Source organism: Anabrus simplex, chromosome 5 (genome assembly GCF_040414725.1).
Source record: "Anabrus simplex isolate iqAnaSimp1 chromosome 5, ASM4041472v1, whole genome shotgun sequence".
NCBI classification, from domain to species: domain Eukaryota; kingdom Metazoa; phylum Arthropoda; class Insecta; order Orthoptera; family Tettigoniidae; genus Anabrus; species Anabrus simplex.
Genome location: NC_090269.1, coordinates 444,103,933 through 444,129,558, shown reverse-complemented (window position 1 = coordinate 444,129,558; position 25,626 = coordinate 444,103,933). Strand labels below are relative to the sequence as shown.

The 25,626-nt window shown below is 38.9% G+C and overlaps 1 protein-coding gene across 2 annotated transcripts in view; it reads left to right on the top strand.

Moving 5' to 3' along the window:
* LOC136875085 (zinc finger protein 567) overlaps positions 1 to 23,433 on the top strand; it is a 61,380-nt gene extending 37,947 nt beyond the window's left edge. For both annotated transcript variants that reach the window (XM_067148818.2, XM_067148819.2), the window contains exons 4-6: positions 11,331 to 11,411; positions 12,557 to 12,639; positions 21,135 to 23,433. In XM_067148818.2, coding sequence (XP_067004919.2) covers positions 11,331 to 11,411; positions 12,557 to 12,639; positions 21,135 to 21,999 — 1,029 coding nt within the window. In that variant the 3' untranslated portion in view covers positions 22,000 to 23,433. The remainder of the gene's footprint in view (positions 1 to 11,330; positions 11,412 to 12,556; positions 12,640 to 21,134) is intronic.
* Positions 23,434 to 25,626: the final 2,193 nt, after the last annotated feature.

Here is a 25,626-nt window from a genome sequence, read left to right as displayed (position 1 = left end):
ACCAGAAAGAACTTTGGCCCAAGGTGAGGCTGAAGGAAGTCCACAAATTTTGCGATTTGAACATCACGTTGTGCGAAGTCAGTTTCACTGATTTGCATTGCACCACAGACATATGCTGCGATACACACCAGTCAAGCTGCATTGACTGCACTTTACACGAGACCTAGAGTTGTAATATCTAAAATCATATCCATCCTTCCAACAGTTCCAATACTTGACCGTACTTGCCACCTTACTACGACATACATTCTGACTCAGAAGGGCGTTAGCGGTATGATTTGAGGAACGAGTTGATTCAGAGTGATCAACAGACCTATCAGTTATTGCACACAGGTAGGTGACCTAGCAAAGGAGACAGATTTTGACACAGTACGGCATGCGGCATCAGGAAAAGTGCAATCGTCAGTAGGAGGAGGAGATTCATATAGATTGTTCAGATGATGTAGTGACTCAAATTCACGACTAAGGCTGATTATGTCATCTATGCAATTTATCTCAGACCTCTTTATGAACAACTTGTACCGAGGGGCTAAATTACAGTAGAAAGTGTCGAAGATTTCCGCTTCATGGACACTAACATCATCTGGCACAACCTTCTAACATACATGATGGGAACAAATAGATCTAATGATATCAAGGTACATGCCGCTATGTCTTCAATCTTTAACAAGGACTCCACGACTGAAAGTCTCTTTTCCTCTCCAGAGAATTTTAAGTTCCATTTACGAACTATGTCCAAATCAGGACTGAAATGGGATGGCCTACTTGCAACAGAAAGGGAGATCTGGTCTACAACATTCATATTTGTACCTGGAAAAAGTTCATCGCCGCAATTGTTAACCTCGACATCAGCATCACTGCTATTTGAACCGGATTGAGGGAAGCACAATCATTTGACATTTCATTATTTTTACATGGTTCAACACTGGGTGGACTTTTGGGTATCGTTTCACATTCATTACCCATAGTTCAAATATAAAGTGAGTGGGGCAACATGACGGGATTATCGCAAAACAATAATGGAAACCAAAATAAGAGTATGAAGGTTATGTGAAGGACTTAGCAAAAATACATACACAGAAAGTATGTTGGTTTGAAGTACCGGTACAGGAATCACAAACAATGACATGCAAACGCTGCATGAAAGTAGTCTGGGTTATGAATGAATTCAATCCTTTGATGAAACATTTCGACCGAACCACGCTCTGCATACAATTTATGCTACGTACCTCTTTTGGATACGGTAGGTCGAAACTGGCTAAAAACTGCTAAGAGATAAATCCGGGCCTCTTAGGGCTGGTTGAATAAAATTTAATCTGAGTTCAATCACCTGAAACTGATCTCCAGTCAAGTTGAACTTAGAATTTTGGTTGTATAAACATTAATCCAAGATCATATCTTCTTGATGGAAGATCAAATTTGACTGGTGAATTTTCTCAGATTAACCTGGTTGAACTAAGTTCAGCCGAAGGAATATAATTATTATTTTTGTGAGAAATAAACCTCTTTAGGTGTCTATAACATAATAACAAAGAAAAATAATAAATAGGCCTAAAGTAAAATGGTAAGTAATGCTATTTGTCACTATTTGAACAATAATCCTACTATTAACAAGTTGTTTGTTGTGCACTGAATCGCAGACAGCTTGTGCATTTAAGGAAAACCAACCATGGTGATTTCTGAATATTTCTGCATTATTGCCACTAGGTGATATAATTGGTATATGTGTACAGTCTAGGGCCTATAGGTTATGTTATTTTCAGATTTCAGAATACTCTGATATTTCATCCGAGAATGGAGGGTATGAACTCGTATGTTTCAACATAGTAAGAATTCCTTTTTAGAAGTAAATGATCGACAATTTAAAAATAAGGTTTTGATTAGGAAAACGTGTAGTCAAAGGACTAGAACAAAGATTACATCTACAATTAAGAACAAAAACTAAATGAAATCATGTACTGAATCCAAAGTTCATGATCCTTTTCACACTAAGATTTTATGCAACAGGAAGCTTCCAAAGAGTAATTGGAGATGTATTCGATGTAAATAAAGGAACTGCAAGTAGGACTATACACAAAGTCACTAGAGAGATTGCAGTTCTAAAACCTCAATTCATCAAGATGCCTACTGAGGAGGGTGAAGTAAGAAGGGTAATGCGAGACTTCTATAACATTTGCAACTTTCCTGGAGTTCTAGGTGTAATAGACTGTACACATATACCAATTATATTACGTAGTGGCAATAATGCAGAAATATTCAGAAATCGCCATGGTTGGTTTTCCTTAAATGCACAAGCTGTCTGAGATTCAAAACTTTGTTTCCAAAATATTGTTGCCAGGTGGCCAGGATCTGCACATGACAACAATATTTTTTAGGAATTCTAGAATTCTTGCCCAATTTGAGGCTGGAGAATTTCCACAAGATGTGCTCTTGGAGAGAGTACATACCGCTGTTGTCACTACTGTATTTACTTACACCTACACTTTAAAAAAGCTTACGACTCGATTGACCGTGCCACCCTATTAAATGTACTGATATTCTTTCATTTTTATTTTTAGTTCCAAGTTCAGTATCTTCATTTTCACTGCATTCTCTTCCTCCAAACACTCGAGCCTCCTCTTATAAAAAGTCTTCCTTATGTCTTCTTTCTTCCTCTTTTCACGCAGTGAAGTTGAAGGTCCTGGATTGGAACTACACATGGCCTCTCCATTTTGCTCATCTACTTGAAATTCCTCACCTTCAGTTATCACTAAGAAACTTGAAGGACATTCGAGATCTGAAGTGGTGACTTCCATTTCCTTCACTTCAGTGATAACTTCCACATGGAAGCCAACATCATCGTCGAACTCGCTGATGATGGGATGAATCTACGGCTTAAGTGCAGCAATAACTTTTTTCCCACTCCCGTCTACTGATCGCGCCTGTTTTGTACAACTGTACCTTATCTTCACCATTTGCCTGTTTTGCCCTCTTCTTCATGTTCTCATAACATAATTTGAGACTTCCATTCCCGCTGGGCCACGTTCCTGGAATTGTACTCCAATGTTATTCCTTTCCAAGCTTCCTCCTCAGACTTTGTAGTGGAGCTGTCAGTCTTTTTATTTTCTATAATTTCCTTGTTTTCAAACGCAATATCAATTAACATATCTTTCTCCTCTTTTTTAAAAATTGCAGAACGCGTCTTCTTACTACACTCTTGCTTGTCCATTTTGCAACTTCGTTTATGTATCACAGACAAATGAATGTCAAATGGTGTCAAGAATTGTCGATCGTTTCTATCTAAATTGCAAAGTCATTACAACTCTGTTCGATACAATCGAACTTATGTCTCTTATTTAGCGATGTTTTCAGCTCTGTTTCATCGACCTTAGTTCAACACTGAACTTGGTTCAGTGATCTGAGATTAGTGTTATACAACTCACATGAAGAAAAGAACAAAGTTCATTTCTGATCTTCGATCAAAAATGAACTACAGTTAGCGATTTTTATGCAACCGGCCCTTTGACTAATGAGCAATGTGTAAAAGGCATGTCCCCAAAACAGAGAGACATTAACATAGAGCAGAGGTCAATTTCATTTAATTAAGTTTATTAACATAAAAGTCTGAAGATTAAGATTAAACAAATCAGTGGGGATAAAGGGAGTGGAACACTCATTACACAATACGTAACAATACACCAACCTCAGTAAAAATTATTTGACTTATCAGACTGTTTTCTTTGTACCTGATCCTTAGTATTTCCTTCTTAAAAGCGTGTTGTTGTTTGAGTCACCAGTCCATAGACTGGTTTGATGCAGCACTCCATGCCACCGTATCTTGTGCTAACCTTTTCATTTCTACATAACTATTGCATCCTACATCTGCTCTAATCTGCTTGTCATATTCATACCTTGGTCTACCCCTACAGTTCTTACCACCTACACTTCCTTCAAAAACCAACTGGACAAGTCCTGGGTGTCTTAAGATGTGTCCTATCATTCTATCTCTTCTTCTCATCAAATTTAGCCAAATCGATCTCCTCTCACCAATTCGATTCAGTATCTCTTCATTCGTGATTCGATCTACCCATCTCACCTTCAGCATTCTTCTGTAACACCACATTTCAAAAGCTTCTATTCTCTTTCTTTCTGAGCTAGTTATTGTCCATGTTTCATTACCATACAATGTCACGCTCCACACGAAAGTCTTCAAAAACATCTTTCTAATTCCGATATCAGTATTTGAAGTGAGCAAATTTCTTTTCTTAAGAAAGCTCTTCCTTGCTTGTGCTAGTCTGCATTTTATGTCCTCCTTACTTCTGCCATCGTTAGTTATTTTACTACCCAAGTAACAATATTCATCTACTTCCTTTAAGACTTCATTTCCTAATCTAATATTTCCTGCATCACCTACCTTCGTTCGACTGCACTCCATTACTTTTGTTTTGGACTTATTTATTTTCATCTTGTACTCCTTACCCAAGACTTCACCCATACCATTCAGTAACTTCTCGAGATCTTCTGCAGTCTCAGATAAAATAACAATATCATCGGCAAATCTCAAGGTTTTGATTTCCTCTCCTTGGACTGTGATTCCCTTTCCAAATTCCTCTTTGATTTCCTTTACTGCCTGTTCTATGTAAACATTGAAAAGGAGAGGGGCAAACTGCAGCCTTGCCTCACTCCTTTCTGGATTGCTGCTTCTTTTTCAAAGCCCTCGATTCTTATCACTGCAGATTGATTTTTATACAGATTGTAGATAATTCTTCGTTCTCGGTATCTGATCCCTATCATCTTCAGAATCATAAATAGCTTGGTCCAATCAACATTATCGAATGCCTTTTCTAGATCTACGAATGCCATGTACGTGGGCTTGTCCTTCTTGATTCAATCCTCTAAGATCAGATGTAAAGTCAGGATTGCTACACGTGTTCCTACATTTCTTCTGAAGCCAAATTGATCTTCTCCCAACTTAGCTTCAACTTGTTTTTCCATTCTTCTGTAAATAATACGTGTTACAGTTTTGCAGGCATGACATACTAAACTAATGGTGCGGTATTTTTCACACCTGTCAGCACCGGCTTTCTTGGGAATAGGTATAACAGCATTCTTCCGAAAATCGGATGGGACTTCTCCTGTCTCATACATCTTGCACACTAAATGAAATAACCTTGCCATGCTGGTTTCTTTTAAGGCAGTCAGTAATTCAGAGGGAATGTTATCAATTCCGGGTGCCTTGTTCTTATTGAGGTCACTCACAGCTCTGTCAAACTCTGACCTCAAAATTGGGTCTCCCATTTCATCAACATCAACAGCCTCTTCAAGTTCCAGAACCAAATTATCTACATCTTTACCTTCATACAACTGTTGGATATGCTCCTGTCATCATTCTGCTTTGTCTTCTTTCCCTAGAAGTGGCTTTCCATTTGAGCTCTTAATATTCATACACTTAGATTTCCTTTCTCCAAAGGTTTCCTTGATTTTCCTGTATGCAGCATCTACCTTTCCCAGGACCATACAGCCTTCGACATCCGTGCACTTCTCCTTCAGCCATTCTTCCTTAGCTACCTTGCACTTTCTATCCACGTGATTCTTTAATCGCCTGTATTCTTTTCTGCCCTCTTCATTTCTAGCATACTTGTATTTTCGTCGTTCATCAATCAGGTCTAGTATCTCCTGAGTTATCCACTGATTCTTAGTTGATCTTTTCTTCCTTCCTAACATTTCTTCAGCAGCCCTGCTGACTTCATTTTTCATGACTCTCCACTCTTCCTCTATAGTGTTTCCTTCAGCCTTTTCATTTAGTCCTTGTGCAACATGTTCCTTGAAACAGACCCCCACACTCTTTTCTTTCAACTTGTCTAGGTCCCATCTTTTTGCATTCTTTCTTTTTTTCAATTTCTTCAACTTCAGATGGTATTTCATGACCAACAAGTTGTGGTCAGAGTCCACGTCTGCTCCTGGGAAAGTTTTGCAATCCAACACTTGGTTTCTGAATCTCTGCCTAATCATAATAAAGTCTCTTTGATACCTTCCAGTGTCTCCAGGTCTCGTCCACGTATACAGCCGTCGTTTGTGTTGTTTGAACCAAGTATTGGCAAGGACTAAATTATGATCAGTGCAGAATTCAACCAGTCGACTTCCTCTTTCGTTCCTTTGTCCCAATCCAAATTCTCCTACTGTACTACCTTCTCTTCCTTGGCCTACCACTTCATTCCAGTCTCCCATGACAATTAGATTCTTGTCACCTTTTACATATTGTATTAAATCTTCTATCTCCTCATATATTCTATCGATTTCTTCATCATCCGCTGAACTAGTAGGCATATAGACCTGCACTATTGTGGTGGGCATTGGTTTGGTGTCTATCTTGACGACAATAATTCTTTCACTATGCTGGTCATAGTAGCTTACCCGCTGCCCTATTTTCTTATTCATTGTTAAACCAACTCCTGCATTTCCCCTGTTTGATTTTGTGTTGATAATTCGGTAGTTGCCTGACCAAAAATCTTGTTCTTCCTGCCAATGTACTTCACTTATACCAAATACATCTAATTTTAGCCTATCCATCTCCCTTTTCAGATTCTCTAACCTACCACAACGATTCTAACTTCTAACATTCCACGCTCTGACTCTCAGAAATTCAGTATCCATCTTCCTGATGATTGCCCCCTCTCGTGTAGTCCCCACCCAGAGATCCAAATGGGGGACTATTTTACCTCCGGAATATTTTACCCGGGAGGAAGCCATCATCAGTACATCATTTATACAGAGAGAGCTGTATGTCCTCGGGAGTTAGTTACGGCTGTAGTTTCCTGTTGCTTTCAGCCGTGTAGCAGTATCAACACAGCTAAGCCATGTTGAATATTATTACAAGGCCATATCAGTTAATCATCTAGACTGCCGCCCTTGCAACTACTGAAAGGCTGCTACCCCCCTTTCGATGAACCATTCGTTAGTCTGGTCTCTCAACAGATACCCATCCGATATGGTTGCACCTGCGGCTCGGCTATCTGCATCATTGGGACACGCAAGCCTCCCCACCACGGCAAGGTCACATGGTATGTCTCAAGTATTATTACAATATTATAAGTCCACCTGTTCAATACAATTGTAAGGTCACATGGTTCGCAGAGGAGGTTTAAAAGGGTACCATTTACTATCTGGAGGTGAAAGTATCAGCATTCACACAATAAAATCCAAAAGCTCTCCCGATAACGGCAATGTTTATAAAAAATTATGGCCTCCAACAATCCCCATAGAGATTACATCCTATTAAATCAAAGACACCAGTGTATCAGGACTGGCTGAAAAGTAAACAAATATGGAATACAAGAGGGTAAGAAAGGAGTTGCCATAATTACAGAAACAAATAAACATTGGTCAGAAAGCAAGTAAAATGAGAGCAAAATCCCAAAATAAACATATTAATCGACTAAGGAAGCCAGAAACAATAGTGAGATAACTAGTATCCATTACATACTGAAAATTCTAACCACTACTTACCCGCTCACACCCGGAGAGCAAATGTGCAAAGCAGGGTGTATAAAAATATAATAGCAAGACACATTATGACAAAAATCGTAGCAATGATGAAACCAGCTGCCATACAGCTTGACCTGAGAGCACAGATCAGAGGACTGGCCTACCCAGTCTAAACATATAACATAAAAAACTTGCACGCCACATAACATGTATTTATATTGCACATCTAGGCGAATATGATTCCTACAGTATCAGCGTTAAAATGCAATGCAAAACATAAGCTTGAGCCAAACTTCGAAGATACAGGGAAATAAAAGGTCTGCAATCAAAACAGCAAACAAACGTATCACCTAAAGGAACTAATCAGATCAGTGCCACCTTTCACTTTTTGCAGGAACGAGTACACATAAGCAGACATGAAAAGAAAGGAAGGACAGTGAAATAAGTCTGCAGCAAAATTAGAAAGGAATAATACATTATACAAGGGAACTTTCAACAAAAACGTAGCATAACTAGGGCAAGCCACAATAGGGTAAGTAGGATAGATACCTTGAGACTAAAGTAGACATATTCTTGACTGTAAACATAGAGAGCCTGTTGAAATAACCTTTAAATCTTTCATGGTACCATCTGTACGGGATTAAAGCTATCTCGCATGTCAACATCTCCATCTCTTCTTGAAACTTATTATTGTCAGGCAACCAGAGATAACTCGAATCAAAGGTAAGCTAGAAAGAAATGCTTTGGCAGTCCTCTGTTACATGAGGTGCCATCTGTCTAATTGGGATGAACGACTCTTCAAGTCTGCCATAGAGAATACTAAGCAGCCATAACTGACTGATCTATAATATTGTAATGAATGTGATATCTCTAAAATACAAAAGCAAGAATGGAGTTAATGAGGTTGGATAGAAATTATAATTTTCATTTCGTTCACCTCATATGATTAGGGGTTGATGACCTAGCTGTTAGTCCCCCTTAAACAACAGACACCTTCAGATTTAATGCTAGATAATATATAGCATCTGTTGTTGTTTGAAGCTCCCCCACTGTATGGCAGCTGGTTTCATCATTACTACTGCTACCTATAGCTATCTTCCTTTTTGTATTGTGTCATAGAGCTACAGCCCATTTCTTCGAAATGTAATTCCTTGATGTTCATCTTCTGCCCGATCTTCTTTTGCCTAAACTTTTTTCCTTGAAATACTACTTGTAGCAGACCGTTCTTATAATGTGACCCACATATTCCAACCACTTGATGAGCTCTGGTCAACAGTTCTTTGTTTTGAGCACTTTCCTATTTTTACTGTGCTCAGTGCACACAATCAGTGTCGACTGCCCTGAGGAAGGTTTTCATGTTTTTCTTTTTACTCCTGGCAAATGCTAAAGTTGTACCTTAATTAAGGCCAAGGCTGCTTCCTTTCCACTCTTAGCCCTTTCCTATCCCATCATCGCCATGTAACCTCTCTGTAGAGCAACTTGTAAAAAGAAAGTTCTTGGTTGTATGCTGGGTTTTGTACTTTATGAATTTAAACTATTTAATTACAACTCATACAAAAGAGATACCGTCCTTCAGGCTAATCACCAGCACCATGTGCTGCCCGTTTCCAGTGATGTGGGGGTTGTATTGTATCTATAGCACCACCTTTTGTGTTCATAGTGGTCTAATGCTGTCGAATCTCTGGAACAGTCCTGAAGCGAAGGCCCCAAAGTGGTTCCTTCATCTTAGGAATCATGTGGGTGTCACCAGGGCTTATGTTTGTGGATTATGGTGGATGGAACAACTATTCCCAGCCTCACTCACAAAAAAAAAAAAAATCAGCCTCAGTTTGCTCTGTTCTTACTGTGAGTCTTGTCATGCCAAAAGTGTTGCTGCTTCTTTCGCTAAGCAGGTTGGGTTCCTAAATGAACAGTAATACTTCACATTGACAGTCTTCTGTGGAGTAACATAATGCATTGAGATGACACCACCACAGTTGCACCCAAGAATAACCATAACTTTCGCATGCTGGGGGGTCTGACAAAATTTTGGTGTTTGTGTTGACCCATCCGCTCCAAGTAGTTATGAGCCGTGTTTTATTCTAACCGTTTCTGCATTTCTGTCAAATCACGCTGAACCCATTGTGATGCAATGTTTCTCATCCCCAGGTGTTCCTTCAAATGTGAAGCACAGTTGTATTCCTTAACCCGGAGTCTCAGGCTAGCTCGCAAATCCCATGGCTTCTCCTTCACTGGCACTAATACGACCTGCCTGATGCATGTCTGCTGCATTTTGGCATTACACGTTGAAGGCTTTTACCACCATGCTACTGTCATGTAAGGCGATGCAGATTCCGTGCATGCCTGTTGAAAACCTTAATGACACTGTGATGCTGTACGAACTTGTTTACATTCAATCTTTATCCAACTCCATTGTTCCTGTTTCAAAAACATTGTGACCTTAGGTCCTGAATTTACACAAGGCTCTGTTCCTTGTGCCACTTCACATGTGCATGTTGTTAGAAGGGAGAGTCTATTTGGGATTCCAATTGACTTTTTCATCCTCAAGACACATTGTTGAGTTAATTCCTTGTTCTTTAAAGGAAATTAATCAAATAAACAATTACTGTGACTTCCAGTACTTTCTCTGTGTAAACATTAAATTGGATTTAATTACAAGCAGAAATAACTAACTTCCATTGTAACTCAGTAAGACTTATTTAAAAAGAATGTACCTTTGGTTTAGTTAAACTGATATGTGCAGCAATATGCTAAATAAAGTACTGGCATTCTAGAAGTTGACAGGCTAACTTTTCACTTCTTAAAACATATTAAGTCCAGTCACCATGGACAATCTCCCTCTCAGCTGATCGTGTGTTCTCATGCCACCTCAAAACATGACTGCCTTCATGAGGAGCATTGATGTCAGGCGGCATACAGCCCCTCTATTGTATTCCAGCTCATTGTGGTCCCAATAACCTGTAGGAATAGAAATTTGTATTGTTCATGAGGTTTAGGGCTTGTCCTTGATGATTTCCATTCCAAATTTCATATGAGGTGGCCTGCCGTAATCCATCTCTGGTGAGATAAAGTGTGTTCAATGCCTGATATCTTCTGGATTGGTGCAGAACAAGTTTGACGCTTGAATTTTGTGTCTCGTCCCATCCTTAACTCTGACGATATAAAAGTGACTGAAATATGAGCAGTCCTAGTGTCACTATTCCTAATAAAGCCACATCCTGTAGGAAAGGGTGTGCAATTGGCATTGATGTGGTTGGTCTGTATGTACAGCACTGGTATGTAATAGCACTGTCTGGCTAGGAGAGGAAAACAATGGAAAACTACCTCACTCTTCATTTCCTTAGTTTGCCTTCTCAGTGACACCTAGCTCTCTATGCCAGCTGATGGTAGAGCTGTTGTGGATCCTCCCTGCATTCAGGCTGAGCACTTCACAGACAATAGGAGGTGTGGAGGATACATATTTCGTGCTGAGCTGTATTTTCCAGTACAGGGCGTGAAAGATAACATTGATAAAGTTTAAGTTCTGAATATTTAAGAATTGGATTGTTTATGATAAGCAGAATATTTTTCAGTATGTCTACATTTTCCTGATCATTCAATGTTATTTTAGATGACTTTGTGTTATATAATTCCTCCTCACTTCAAAAATTTACCTGAGCATTCAAACAGGACACTTTCCACTCTTGAAGGTCCCTTTGTTTTCATGATTTTAATGATCCTCAACATGGAAATCTTCTGAAAAACAATAATGAAAATTTGAAGCTCACTCACTTACTACGAAATAATGAATTGTTAAGCCCACTCATATGAAAGTAAATTGCTATTTGAGTCTGAAGGATGTGCCTAAAATATTGACTTTTCCACAGGACAGTTATGAACTTACATCAGATGAGATGCATTTGAAAGGAGAAACAAAACCAGAGTTGGCAGAGCCAGGACAAACACAGGTGAAGACATTTTAAGTAATCTAATATTTTGATGAACTTTCAATTTCTTCATGTAGTTCAAAATTTAATGCTAGGTAATGTATAGCAGATAGTTGTATTCAAAGCCCCTGCATGGCATCTGGCAGCTGGTTTAATCACTGCTACTGCTTCTTTATCCTTTATTAGGCTACAAGTATGGTTATCTTCCTCTTGTCATGTGTCGAAGAGGTGCAACCCATTTCTTTAAAATGTCGATCGAAGATGTACCAGGTTCCTGTTTTGACTAAACTTTTAACTTGAAATATTACTTTTAACAGACTGTTCTTTCAAGGAGTCCTCATAATATGACCCGTATATTCCAGCCACCTTTAAATTGTCTTGATGAACTCAGGTTGACTGTTCTTTGCGTGGAGTACGTCTCTTTTCTCTATTATGCTGCAGCCACAAGATCAGGTGTTTGAACCCCACTGTCAGAAGCCGTGAAGATGGTTTTTCTTGGTTTACAACTTTTACACCAGTCAGTTTCTGGCGCTGTACCTTAATTAAGGACACACGTGATTCTTTCCACTCCTGTTCCTTTCCTATCCCATTGTCTCACTAAGACCTATCTCTGTCGGTGCGACATAAAGCAACTTTTAAAATAACTGAAGATTTATAACATTTACTGTTGTATCCACATCTTGAAAGTTCATATTCTCTTTTCTCTGTATAATTAAATATATAGCACTGTGCAGTATTTAACCAAACTTGGACATGGCAGGCAATAGGTTGAGATTCAGTGTATGTCATCTGTGGGAAGACAGTTGCAAGTCATTTAAGAAGACTAAATAGGATGAACGGGATGACAGGATGTTGTGGGAAGAGAGAAAAAGGGATGTGTGGATTATACTTGTCATTCTAGTTTGTCTTCTTCTATTACTCCCACTTCCAGAGCTGTCCTCTTTATCCTATTATAAAGTTCTTTTTCTTGCTCCTGTTCTTCATATAATTATGATATTACACATGTTGTTCATTTCATTTTAACATCAGGAGAATATATTGATATTTTTATTGTGCAACAATGAAATTTATATTGTCAGGTAGGTCATGATTCTTTATAAACTTTTACTCTAGTTATCTGTTTACTCTATATTTCTTACCTTGCTTTGCATATTTGTTCCTTACAGCCTTCTACGGATATTGAGGATGAAATATGCATAAATGAACCTACAGTTATTCAGCTGGTTGCCTGTCTCAAAGAAGAAAACAAGTAAGTACATTTCAGTGTAATTTGATTTTACGTCGCTAACCCTCGACAATATGGAATTTGCTATTTATGTGTTCAATAGCTCCATCTTCGGGCAAGTGGTCGAATGAAGACCTCGAGGACCCAATATCGAGGACTCAAAGCCAGTACAGGTCCATCCACTGCATTCTTGAATTCTGTCACCTGTACTTCCCTCACATTCCTAATTGGTAACTTCAATTATGGTGTGATAGAAATTCTCACAAAATTAATGTAACTCTACCCATATTATCTAGTGATTATCAGGCCACCTAGATTTCACCACTTGGAAGCTGAGTTAGTAAAATGGTTATCATTTAGACTTTCACGGCCCGTGTAACTATTCATGAGTTCTATTTTTGGCCTTATGCCGTGTAAATAATTATAAACACACTCAACGTTTCAAAAGGAACCTTGCCTTTCTTCATCAGGAGACAAAAGAGAAGAGAAACGACGTATTGATGGTTGCTAGGAGAAAGCAACAAGGAAGCTTCAAATGGTGCCCAAAGATGTAAAGGGGACGCCATTTTAGCCCAATGCTAGAGACAATGAATAGTAGCAGCAAAGCATTACTCTCTAATGGTTCTGATTATAGGTAGCCATGATTCACTGAGGTTGTAACCTGTATCGCGGTTGAAATTATCTGGATGTTTACGTATTTCAACCGCCTCCCTGATAATTCTTGGGTGATATTGCTTTATACGGGCAAGAACATCCACTTTTTGGAACAAGACATCATGACCAGGTGTTAGGGCATGGTCAGCAACAGCTGATTTATCAGGTTGGTTGAGTCTGATACATCTGGTATGTTCTTTGATGCGAGTACACACCATTCTCGAAGTCTGCCCAATATAAACCTTGCCACAAGTACAGGGAACTCTGTAGATACCAGGTTGTTGTAATTTAGGCAAACTATCCTTAGTTGGTCGCAGGAGTTGCCTAATCTTAACTGATGTTCCAAAAACAGTTCATACATGGTACCTACGTAAGATTTTAGCAATACGATCCGTCGTGTTATGTATGTAAGGTAGATAAGCAGTTCCTTTTACATCTTTTTTCTTAACAGACGTCCGATTATGTGCCGATTTCAGAACCCTTGAGATCAAAACTCTGCTGTAACCGTTGCTCTCAAAGGTGGTTCTCAAGGTGTTAATTTCCTCTTGTAGATCTGACGCTTCACAAATCCTCCTGGCCCTGGTAGTCAGAGTTGTAAGGATACCATGTTTCTGGGCAGGGTGATGGTGAGAATCTGCGTGGAGATATCTATTGGTGTGTGTGGGCTTACGATACACGCTGTGTCCTAAAGATCCATCCTCTTTCTTGGTGACGAGAACATCCAAAAATGGTATCTTGCCGTCAGATTCCATTTCCAAGGTAAAACAAATGGAAGGGTGCTGGCGATTAAGGTGATCCAGAAAGTGACCAAGATTGTCTTCACCTTGTGTCCATACGACGAACGTATCATCCACAAATCGCCACCAGATCTTCGGTTTGCAAGGTGCCGACGACAAAGCTTTCTCTTCGAAGTTTTCCATGAAGAAATTGGCCACAACAGGAGAGAGAGGACTTCCCATGGCCACACCATCTGTCTGTTCATAATATTTCCCATTCCATAGAAAGTAGGAGGAGGTCATGCAGTGATAGAAAAGCCTTGCGATCTCTTCCGTAAAAATATCATTAATGAGAGACATAACACCATCAACAGGTACTCTCGTAAACAGAGACACCACGTCAAGACTCACCAAGATATCGCCTGGCTGAAGTGATATAGTTTTTAACTTCTCAATGAAGTGTGTGGAATCCTTAATATATGAAGGGGTGTTACCCAGGTGTGGTTGAAGAAGACTACCTAAATATTTCGAAAGGGCATATGTCGGGGAACCAATCGTACTGACAATAGGCCTAAGAGGAACACCCTCCTTATGTATTTTGGGAAGGCCATACAGTCTCGGAGGAATAGCATCCCCTGGAAGGAGACTCTTTGCTGTATTTTCTGGAATAGAAGATTGCTTGACCAATTTGACGGTCATATTTGAGTAGCGAGTTGTGGGATCACGACTGTTAATCCTATATATAGGATCAGCTAACAAGGACGAGATCTTGTTGTCATATTCATCTTTATCCATCACCACCGTCACGTTACCCTTGTCAGCGGGGAGAACGATTACATCAGAATTGTCCCTTGGATCTTTTAGCGCCCGGATTTCATCTTGTTTTAAGTTGGACTTAGGTGGATGAAAGATGAAATCCGGGCGCTAAAAGATCTAAGGGACAATTCTGATGTAATCGTTCTCCCCGCTGACAAGGGTAACGCGACGGTGGTGATGGATAAAGATGAATATGACAACAAGATCTCGTCCTTGTTAGCTGATCCTATATATAGGATTAACAGTCGTGATCCCACAACTCGCTACTCAAATATGACCGTCAAATTGGTCAAGCAATCTTCTATTCCAGAAAATACAGCAAAGAGTCTCCTTCCAGGGGATGCTATTCCTCCGAGACTGTATGGCCTTCCCAAAATACATAAGGAGGGTGTTCCTCTTAGGCCTATTGTCAGTACGATTGGTTCCCCGACATATGCCCTTTCGAAATATTTAGGTAGTCTTCTTCAACCACACCTGGGTAACACCCCTTCATCTATTAAGGATTCCACACACTTCATTGAGAAGTTAAAAACTATATCACTTCAGCCAGGCGATATCTTGGCGAGTCTCGACGTGGTGTCTCTGTTTACGAGAGTACCTGTTGATGGTGTTATGTCTCTCATTAATGATATTTTTACTGAAGAGATCGCAAGGCTTTTCTATCACTGCATGACCTCCTCCTACTTTCTATGGAATGGGAAATATTATGAACAGACAGATGGTGTGGCCATGGGAAGTCCTCTCTCTCCTGTTGTGGCCAATTTCTTCATGGAAAACTTCGAAGAGAAAGCTTTGTCGTCGGCACCTTGCAAACCGAAGATCTGGTGGCGATTTGTGGATGATACGTTCGTCGTATGGACACAAGGTGAAGACAATCTTGGTCACTTTCTGGATCACCTTAATCGCCAGCACCCTTCCATTTGTTTTACCTTGGAAATGGAATCTGACGGCAAGATACCATTTTTGGATGTTCTCGTCACCAAGAAAGAGGATGGATCTTTAGGACACAGCGTGTATCGTAAGCCCACACACACCAATAGATATCTCCACGCAGATTCTCACCATCACCCTGCCCAGAAACATGGTATCCTTACAACTCTGACTACCAGGGCCAGGAGGATTTGTGAAGCGTCAGATCTACAAGAGGAAATTAACACCTTGAGAACCACCTTTGAGAGCAACGGTTACAGCAGAGTTTTGATCTCAAGGGTTCTGAAATCGGCACATAATCGGACGTCTGTTAAGAAAAATGATGTAAAAGGAACTGCTTACCTACCTTACATACATAACACGACGGATCGTATTGCTAAAATCTTACGTAGGTACCATGTACGAACTGTTTTTGGAACATCAGTTAAGATTAGGCAACTCCTGCGACCAACTAAGGATAGTTTGCCTAAATTACAACAACCTGGTATCTACAGAGTTCCCTGTACTTGTGGCAAGGTTTATATTGGGCAGACTTCGAGAATGGTGTGTACTCGCATCAAAGAACATACCAGATGTATCAGACTCAACCAACCTGATAAATCAGCTGTTGCTGACCATGCCCTAACACCTGGTCATGATGTCTTGTTCCAAGAAGTGGATGTTCTTGCCCGTATAAAGCAATATCGCCCAAGAATTATCAGGGAGGTGGTTGAAATACGTAAACATCCAGATCATTTCAACCGCGATACAGGTTACAACCTCAGTGAATCATGGCTACCTATAATCAGAACCATTAGAGAGTAATGCTTTGCTGCTACTATTCATTGTCTCTAGCATTGGGCTAAAATGGCGTCCCCTTTACTTCTTTGGGCACCATTTGAAGCTTCCTTGTTGCTTTCTCCTAGCAACCATCAATACGTCGTTTCTCTTCTCTTTTGTCTCCTGATGAAGAAAGGCAAGGTTCCTTTTGAAACGTTGAGTGTGTTTATAATTATTTACACGGCATAAGCCCAAAAATAGAACTCATGAATAGTAAAATGGTTATTAATATTACCATCACAATTCTGTTCTCCCTATTGTAATACATGCTCCTGAGGTTGGGGGTATCTGGTTGCCCACAACATTGCTTTTGGCCATTTGTGCAACATAACCGGTCCAGTGAATCAACCTGCCGTTATTTAGACATGTGATTCTGTCTCTTTTCATATCTCTGTACATCTCTGCATTCTTCTATCAAACCACTTCTTTTATTGGTGACACTTCGCAAATATCTCCTTTCAGTGATATCGATTGACTTTGTAATTGGTTCTTGAAAGGACAACTGGATTTCCTCCCAAGAATTATTCCTGTTGATGAAGCATGTTTCACACATTATGGAATTTGTAATTTTCTTAACCCTGAAATCTGGAGTGAAGAATATCCCCATTATCTTCAGTCATGTTCAGCATAGGTTCTCATTGAATGTACAGGAAGAAAGCAGGGACAGAATCATTGGCTATTCATACTCCCACTGCATTTGACAGGCCAACCGTACTTGCAGTTCATGATTGAAATGATGTCAGAGATTCTCAATGACATTCCTCTACATATGCAGAGAGGTATCTTGTACCGTATTTCAGTGGGTGGCATGAAGCATTGAAGTAAATCCCTTTGATTTTTATTTCTTGGTGCCTATTGAGTGGCTCCGACAGTTGAGGTGCTTGCCTTCTAATGCCAACTTGCCAGGATCGATCCCGGCTGAGTTTGGTATTATTTGAATATGTTCAAATACATCGTCACATTGGTAGATTTACTGGCATGTAAACAAAGTCCTGTAGGACTACATTCTGGTACCTCCACATCTCTGAAAACTACTGAAAGTACTTAGTGGGACGGACAGCAAGTATTACAATTATAACAGGGGTACGTCCCAGTCATTAATTCAAACTGCTGCTTTTCTCAGCTATGCTGTCATCTAACTAAAATCACAGAACTTTGTGTTTTCCTACATGTTTGATCTTTTAGGACAAGATGTTCCTAGCATCAATATTTTAATGATTCCAGGTGTTCAGAAACCCCAGCTATCATCAAGAGCATTAGTGTTTTGAAGTTGGGTTACTCAATCACCTTTCAGTTGATCATTGATAATTCTGGAGTTTTCAACACTGTGATTAAATTGATCCACCATAGATATGGTTTGATATCAAAACTTTATCAGCATATCAAATTTAAGTAAAATATTATTGCTTACATTACATTTTTTGACTGCCCACATTTGCAATAATTTAGGAATAGGTTAGGAAAGCAGCAAATAGCAAATCTACCATGTGGGTGACTGCTCTAAATGCATATCAGAATTGATTGATTGATTGATTGATTGATTGATTGATTGATTGATTGATTGATTGATTGATTGATTGATTGATTGATTGATTGATTGATTGATTGATTGATTGATTGATTGATTGATTGATTGATTGATTGATTGATTGATTGATTGATTGATTGATTGATTGATTGATTGATTGATTGATTGATTGATTGATTGATTGATTGATTGATTGATTGATTGATTGATTGATTGATTGATTGATTGATTGATTGATTGATTGATTGATTGATTGATTGATTGATTGATTGATTGATTGATTGATTGATTGATTGATTGATTGATTGATTGATTGATTGATTGATTGATTGATTGATTGATTGATTGATTGATTGATTGAGTGTGTTATTGAGTGTTCCATGTAAGTGACGAGATCTGCTTTGCGAGAAATATGGAGCATGTTAGCAGTGATGATTTTTTTTAGTGATATGAACTAGTTCCCAATACACGTAGTGAAAATATTTTAATAGAAGAGGAACTAGTAAGGCCTTCAGTGGATATTTATAATGACGGTCACAGCAGAGGACTTGCTGTTCAAATTGTGTGGGAATGTAGTGTCACTGCAATTCAAGGTAGTGCATATCCTGGGGCTACTACTTCTGTGATAATGGTGAGTCTTTACAAAGTTATTAAACAACTGAAATCAACTCTGTCCCTCTTAAATTCAACAAATTTCTTAGTTATGAAATTACCCCAAAGGGGTGATCTTCCTGAATGGTCTTGTGTGAATAAGGAAATTAGCAAAACATTAATAATATGAATGGATGGTATGCATATCTGTAACTGGGGTAGAAGTTTATTACTGAGGCAAGTATGTGCAAGTATTAAAGAGTTTTACAGTACCACAGAATATAATTGCACTACCATACTCTTAAAAAATAATTGAAGCCACTGAGAAGAGTACAGAAATCAGTGCCATGAAATTCAGGAAACAAAGCAGGAATGTAAGGAACGTTAAGTTACCCAATTATAACAGCCATTTTTAGGGAGGAAGGGGTTCTGAGATTGATCTTTGAAAACTGGCAAATAGTAGTGAATATGCAGTTAGAATTCAGCACATTGATAGAATCTGATGAGATTGATGTGGTAGGAGTGAAATCATAGATCATGGTTAAGAGAAGGGGTGGTAATAGTGAAGTATTCCACAATGTTATACTGTCATTCACAGAGACTGAGGATAACAGATATTGGGAGATGTTTATTGTAGTGAAGGTAACTTATTGCTAACATGAATGGTTTACTGGTGAAAGGGATGAAATATTAAGGATAATATTAGTTTATCATAATATGAATATGGTGGGAATTATAGCAATATAGAGGCCTAGAAGAGTGGAAAAAGACTTGGAAATATTTGAGAAACTCATAGATGATCCTAATAAAAACAATAATAATAAAATCGTAATAATTGGAGGAGATTTAAACTTGCATGAAGTTGAATGGAATTCAGCTGCAGGTGAGGTTACATAATTTTGGCTCATCCATTATTGGAATATGCAAACAGTGTATGGGATTCTCCCCAGGAATACCTAATAAAAGAAATAGATTATCTACAGAAAAGAGCAGCAAGATTTGTAACAAGGGATTTTAGGCAAAAATGTAATGTATCAGAAAAATTAGATAAACTTTATGTGAAGCCTTAAGTAGGAGAAGAGAGAGAACTAGACTTAAGAAATTACTATACAGGAGAGTAGGTGAGGGATATCTGAGAGATCTTCAGTTTGAAATTAATTATATCAGCTTGCCTGACTACATGTATAAAATTACATGAGGTTCCAGCACAAGTGATTGAGGCAAATTTTCATTGATTTAGAAGGACGTGAAGGTGTGGAACAGCTTGCCAGGGTAAGTGTTTGATTCTTTTCCAAAATCTGTGCTGATATTCAAGAAAATAATAAATTGTAACATAGAAATGAAATTACATATTTGAGCACATCTGACCTGTGCATGTTATGTTAAATAAGGAGTTTGTGTTAGTAAATTAATACCATCCCTTTGTCTATGGAAAATGAACAGCTGTGGTAGGGGACTGCCCATAGGAGTGAAGTACAATGACACATTGAGGGCCCTGGGACTGGTATGGTAGCTCTAAAATCACTTCACGAAATCTGAAATGCGGTCCAGAAATGGCTCTTGTTAAGACACACCAGGTCGTTAAACATGATAGGTAACAAAATAGGAAAAATGTAATATAGTTAAATCATGTAGTTGTTATATAATATTACCTTATATGAGTTCACATACTGTATATGAATTGATTATGTGTAAGTGCAGTAGGTATTATGAGTGGAATTTTGTAAATAATATAAATTTATTAGGAATGAGCCCTGTGTTTAATAGAAAAATTGGTACTGTAAATTGTATACTACTGTATGTTTTGCAATTTTCCCCTTTCTTAATTTAAAAATTAATGCTTGATAATAGTGTATTTTTGTAAATCATTTGCCACTGTGGTAGGCACCTCATTTGCAAATGAAATAATTTAGGTTTGATCTCATTGGACCGCCTTGTGTGAGCATGTAAGTATGTTTTAATGCATGATAGCTGTAAAGTGTGCGGCCACTATTTGAATCAATTGCAGAGATGACAGAGGGAAGGAGAGAGCCCTAGCGAGCGTAGCTGTGTAAATGTGCATCCTGTTCTATGGGTGTGTGTTCTATGTAGGGTTGTATTAATGTGTAGAATAAGCAACTAGGTAATGAATCTTAGGTAGAAGCAACCAGTTAAATATATATTTAACTTCACCCTGCCAACTTGTTACTGTATGAAGTATCAGTTTTCCCATTGGGAATTGCATTCTGTACCATTTCCTACTCTGGGTAAATATTGTGGCCTTGTACAATATTCGAAGGAATGCTATAAAGACAACCTTATTTTTATGTGCATCTTTGTACCTATGGTTGTGTAAGGCTCTTTATATTACTTGTAATGTGAAGAGAATAATTATGGTATCTATATTGAGTTTGCTTTTGGATTCCGTATTTGATCTTGTTCTGTTACTCATGAAAGGTGTTATGTATCAATTTTCTTTATTCTAGGGTTCCACTTGATGCAGCTGATAGTTACTGCAGGATATTGGAAAAAGGAAGTGAACCGGTGAGCGATTTGCCACCTCATAAATTGCTCATGTCCCGCTCTGATAGGAAATTATCGCCTAAATTTCATCTTAGAAAACACCTGCTCAAAAGTACTGAAGAGCTTCCACACTTCTGTAATCAATGTGGTAGAAGGTTTCGCGAAAAAAGCACGCTAAATAATCACCTGGTCACTCATACGGCACTGCGTCCACACGTTTGTCAGGAATGTGGAAAGCGGTTTAATCTGAAGGGCACGCTGAAGGACCACGTCCTGACCCATAGTGCAGATCGTCCGCTGATATGTAATGATTGTGGTAAAGGGTTTCCCGGAAAGAAAGCAATGTCTAAACACGTCGTCACTCATTTCCCTGAGCGTCCTTACCAGTGTAAGAAATGCAATAAAATGTTCCGTGTAAAAGGTACACTTAGAGCGCACATGGTCACCCATGGTGAAGGTTCTTACGAATGTAAGGAATGTGACAAGACATTCCGTGCAAAGGTCGCGCTTGAAACCCACATGTTCAGTCATACTGGAGATCGTCCGTACAAATGTAAGGAGTGTGCTAAAGAATTCCATGTGAAGGCCACGCTTAAAACACATATGATTTCTCATAGTGATGTACGTCCGTACTCCTGTCATGATTGTAGTAGAACTTTTTCTAAAAAGATGACCCTTAAAACACACATGTTGACTCATAGTGCAGAACGACTACTCGAATGTAAGGAATGTGGTAAACGATTTCGTCGTACGAGTTCGCTGAATAGACACATTTTGATTCATGGTGCAGTGCCTCCGCAGGTTTCCAGTGAAGGGCAGGCTTCTTAAAAACCTTCGTACACATACGTGAAAGCGTCCAAACTGACGTCATGACAATGGTAATAAGTTTTCCCATAAGTGTAATCTTAAAAGACAAATTATGACACATACTTCGAGTGTGCTGACATTATTGTAATGATTTAGATATATTGTTTCGTAAGGCGTGACCAATTGATAAACAGCTGGTTACATACACTGGAAGTCACTCACACTTACCTGGATTTGAAAATCCAAACCTGCAAACTTGTGTGAGGAGATATCATTACCCTGCAGAACTTAGGCTTCATAATGTCTCTCATGTAGGAGCTGGTGTTAAGTTTCAGTGCCGTGTTTAACAAGCAAATTGACGGATACTGGAAGTGTAAGTGAAAGTTGAAGTGTAAGTGTTGAAGGAAAGAACATGAGAGTTTTCGTGGGAATGAATACAATGAACACTGGCTTGTTTCCTCCTGATTGTTAGAATAGAGAACTGCAACTGCGTGTTTCATACCGTCACTTTGCAGGTACGGTATGACCAGTTATTACGTAGACTAGTAAATACTGTATGTAATTATTTGCTGTCTAGAAGGCAATACTAAACACGAAACTTACATTGTGTGTGAGGGTTTCAAGTCTTCTTTTGAATCTGTTGGTACTATCTGTTGTTTTCCTTTTCGACAGTAATTGTTGAATCTTCAGTTATTTATATATTTGGGTAAATGGCTGCTTGAAAAAAGAAGCCCGATATTGTTGCTGTCCAGAAAAGCTTTACTCTAGTCGTGATGTCTGGATAGAATATATCTGTTTTAAACTAGGCTAATAACCCTAGTGATCAGACATTTTGTGGTTTGCAAAGAATAATTTCCGCCCTGTTCCAGCACGCACCTCTGGAGTGAGTAATAATTATCTTTATAGTTCCTGACAAAGCGAGATTTACTTCTTTACAGACAGTACGATTGTCTAAAGAAGCTAATGCAGTAAGTTACGTGATGCAGGTTATAGTGGGTGTGTTTCAAACTGCAGACATTCTGTAAACAACAGATTTCATTGTCTAAACGCGATCGGTTATTCAGCTTTCTCGTCGGCTTGTTCATTGAGATGAGAAGAGCTCGTGTTTCTATGACTGTTACCACGTTCTACGAGTTATATAATTTTCGATTATTGTATACTTTGAGAAATGACCTTTATTTGTATTCCAGTGTTAATGAAGTAAAATGACTCAAGATTAAATGTTGGGTAATTTCAGTTTATAACAGACGAATAGTTGGTCAGGAGCACTACAACGTGTCATATAAAATGAACACATTGATTTATATATTACACTAATTTGGAGAGTTGTAACATTTTTGTCTAAGTAATTGTAATTATATTCTTTCAATTCTTTGAATTAATTTCGATTATTTCAGTTTTCGATGTTTCTATTTGATTGAGGTAGGTTATATTTCGTCTTTTTTAATAAATTAGTTATTTAATCCTGTCTGATTGGTAGTATTTCTAGTATCCTAGCCCGTAGATTATTTTCCCTTGAATCTCCTGAGAAGATAAATGCAATACTGAGATCATAGCAGAGAACGGTAAGTATTCATCTCACCGGGGCATAAATCAGAACCCCAGTTGCTGCCAGCTCTTGCAGATAAGCAAAGGATACTGTACCCTTACATATATCAAGGTTGAGATACCTTCTGTAATATTAGCTGAATGCTGGAACTACTTGGTAATCCATCAAGTCAGAAGCAATGGAGATAAATACGAGGGTGAATCAAAAGTAAGTTACCCTAGTTCGCAAGCGGTGGGTCGTGACCGTGGCCAATGTGGAGCACGCTACAGTAACTGCTGACATGTCCGATAGGAAGGTTGGCGTGGTGTGTGCAGAGCGGGCACGTCAACTGAATGTTCATTCCCAATTGGAGGTGCGTGCAACGATCAGATTTCTATGAGCTAAACGGCTTGATTGCTCGGCAATTCTTAGTGAAATCGCTGCTGTATACTGTGATCGTGCAATATCTCGCTCAGGTATTGTAAAGTAGTGTAAGCAATTTGACGCCAGACGCACTGATCTCACGGACGAGTATCGCGAAGGTAGGCCCCCCAGGGGCAGTTCCGTTGGAAATGCTTACCGTGTGCATGGGATCATTAGAGATAATCGGCGCATAACAATGCAGGAAATGCTGAACATATCGTATGGTAGTGTGTCCTCCATTGTCCACCAGTACCTTCTATTTCGTTAACTGTGTCAAGGACGGTTCCCAAGTTCTCACCGGTGTTCACAAGGGACAACGTCTCCAATCATCACTGGCATTTTTGCAGCATTATTCTGTGGAGGGCAACGAGTTTGTGCGGCGAAACATCACGGGGGATGGAACAACCGAATCAAGGAGAACATCGATGGAATGGGTGCAAGGCCAAGGAACAACCTTCAGCAGGAAAGGTAATGGTGACAATGTTATTCGACATGGAGGGTGTGGTGCATGCGGAATTTATTCCGAAAGACACGACAGTAATCTCGGCTTCGTATTATTAAGCGTTGAACCGGTTGCCTAAGGCAATTAATGAAATGCGATGGAAAAACTGAGCGCCGGTGTGATTATGTTACACGATAACGCAACATCCCGCGCGGCCCGCCAAGCGTCCAAAATGTGGCAGCGAGGCATGGGAGTTATGGCAACGCCCTCAATACAGTCCAGAATCAGGCCATGCGATTATCATGTGTTTTGTAAGCTGAAAAGGAATCCCGCTGGACGATGAGAGGGTGAAAGCAGCTGTCTCCGTGTGGATATGCAGTGCTGGAAGTGATTTCTACGCATCCGGAATCAAAATGTTGGTTGACCTTTCCGAGAAATGTTTACAGTCTACGTGGTAATGTGAACTTACATAGCCGTTCTGACTGTGTCTAGGTGGATTCATAAATGGCCATACGTTGGAAGTGTAACCTACTTTTTGATTCGGCCTCGTACAATTCAAGACAAAGTATTAAAATAAAATGAGGCATGAAATCATGGAATCTTAAATGAGTAATACTTATTGATCTACCAATGTACCTTCAAATTATACCCGCCGTCTGGAACAATAATGATTGTAATATGCATATATGGTACTTTCATAAAAATGCATGAGGTAATAATGACCTAATTTTACTTTTTTAAAGTAAAAGTATCAATGAAATAATGATACAGAACGGGAGAATATGGATTTTTAAAATTATTCTTGATTAAATAACATCAATTAAAATATCCTATGCCATATTTGTTAGAATTGCTTGCACTCCTCTAGTAATTTAATAATAAAATGATAAAGGTCCAAACAATGACCGCCCTTTAGATATAAGGCAGACAATTAAATACTGACATGCGTACTACGCCTTTCCCGCGTCCAAGATAGGTAACTTAGAGATATCCCTAAAAGATCTAATGGTTCATTATTTCTATCTTCATAATAATCTAACGGGGGATTCAAACAATACTAATACGCTGTATGAATCTATCATCGGAAATGATGAACGTCCCCGTCTGACGCACAAAGAAATGGCAAGAAAGTGAATAGTTCTACAGCTTAATTAATCTAATCTAATTTGATCTCCGTTACAGAGCAAAACATCAATAACACATATTAACCTTCATGTTATTGATTCAAGAAAATAATAATTACGTAGATGAGAAC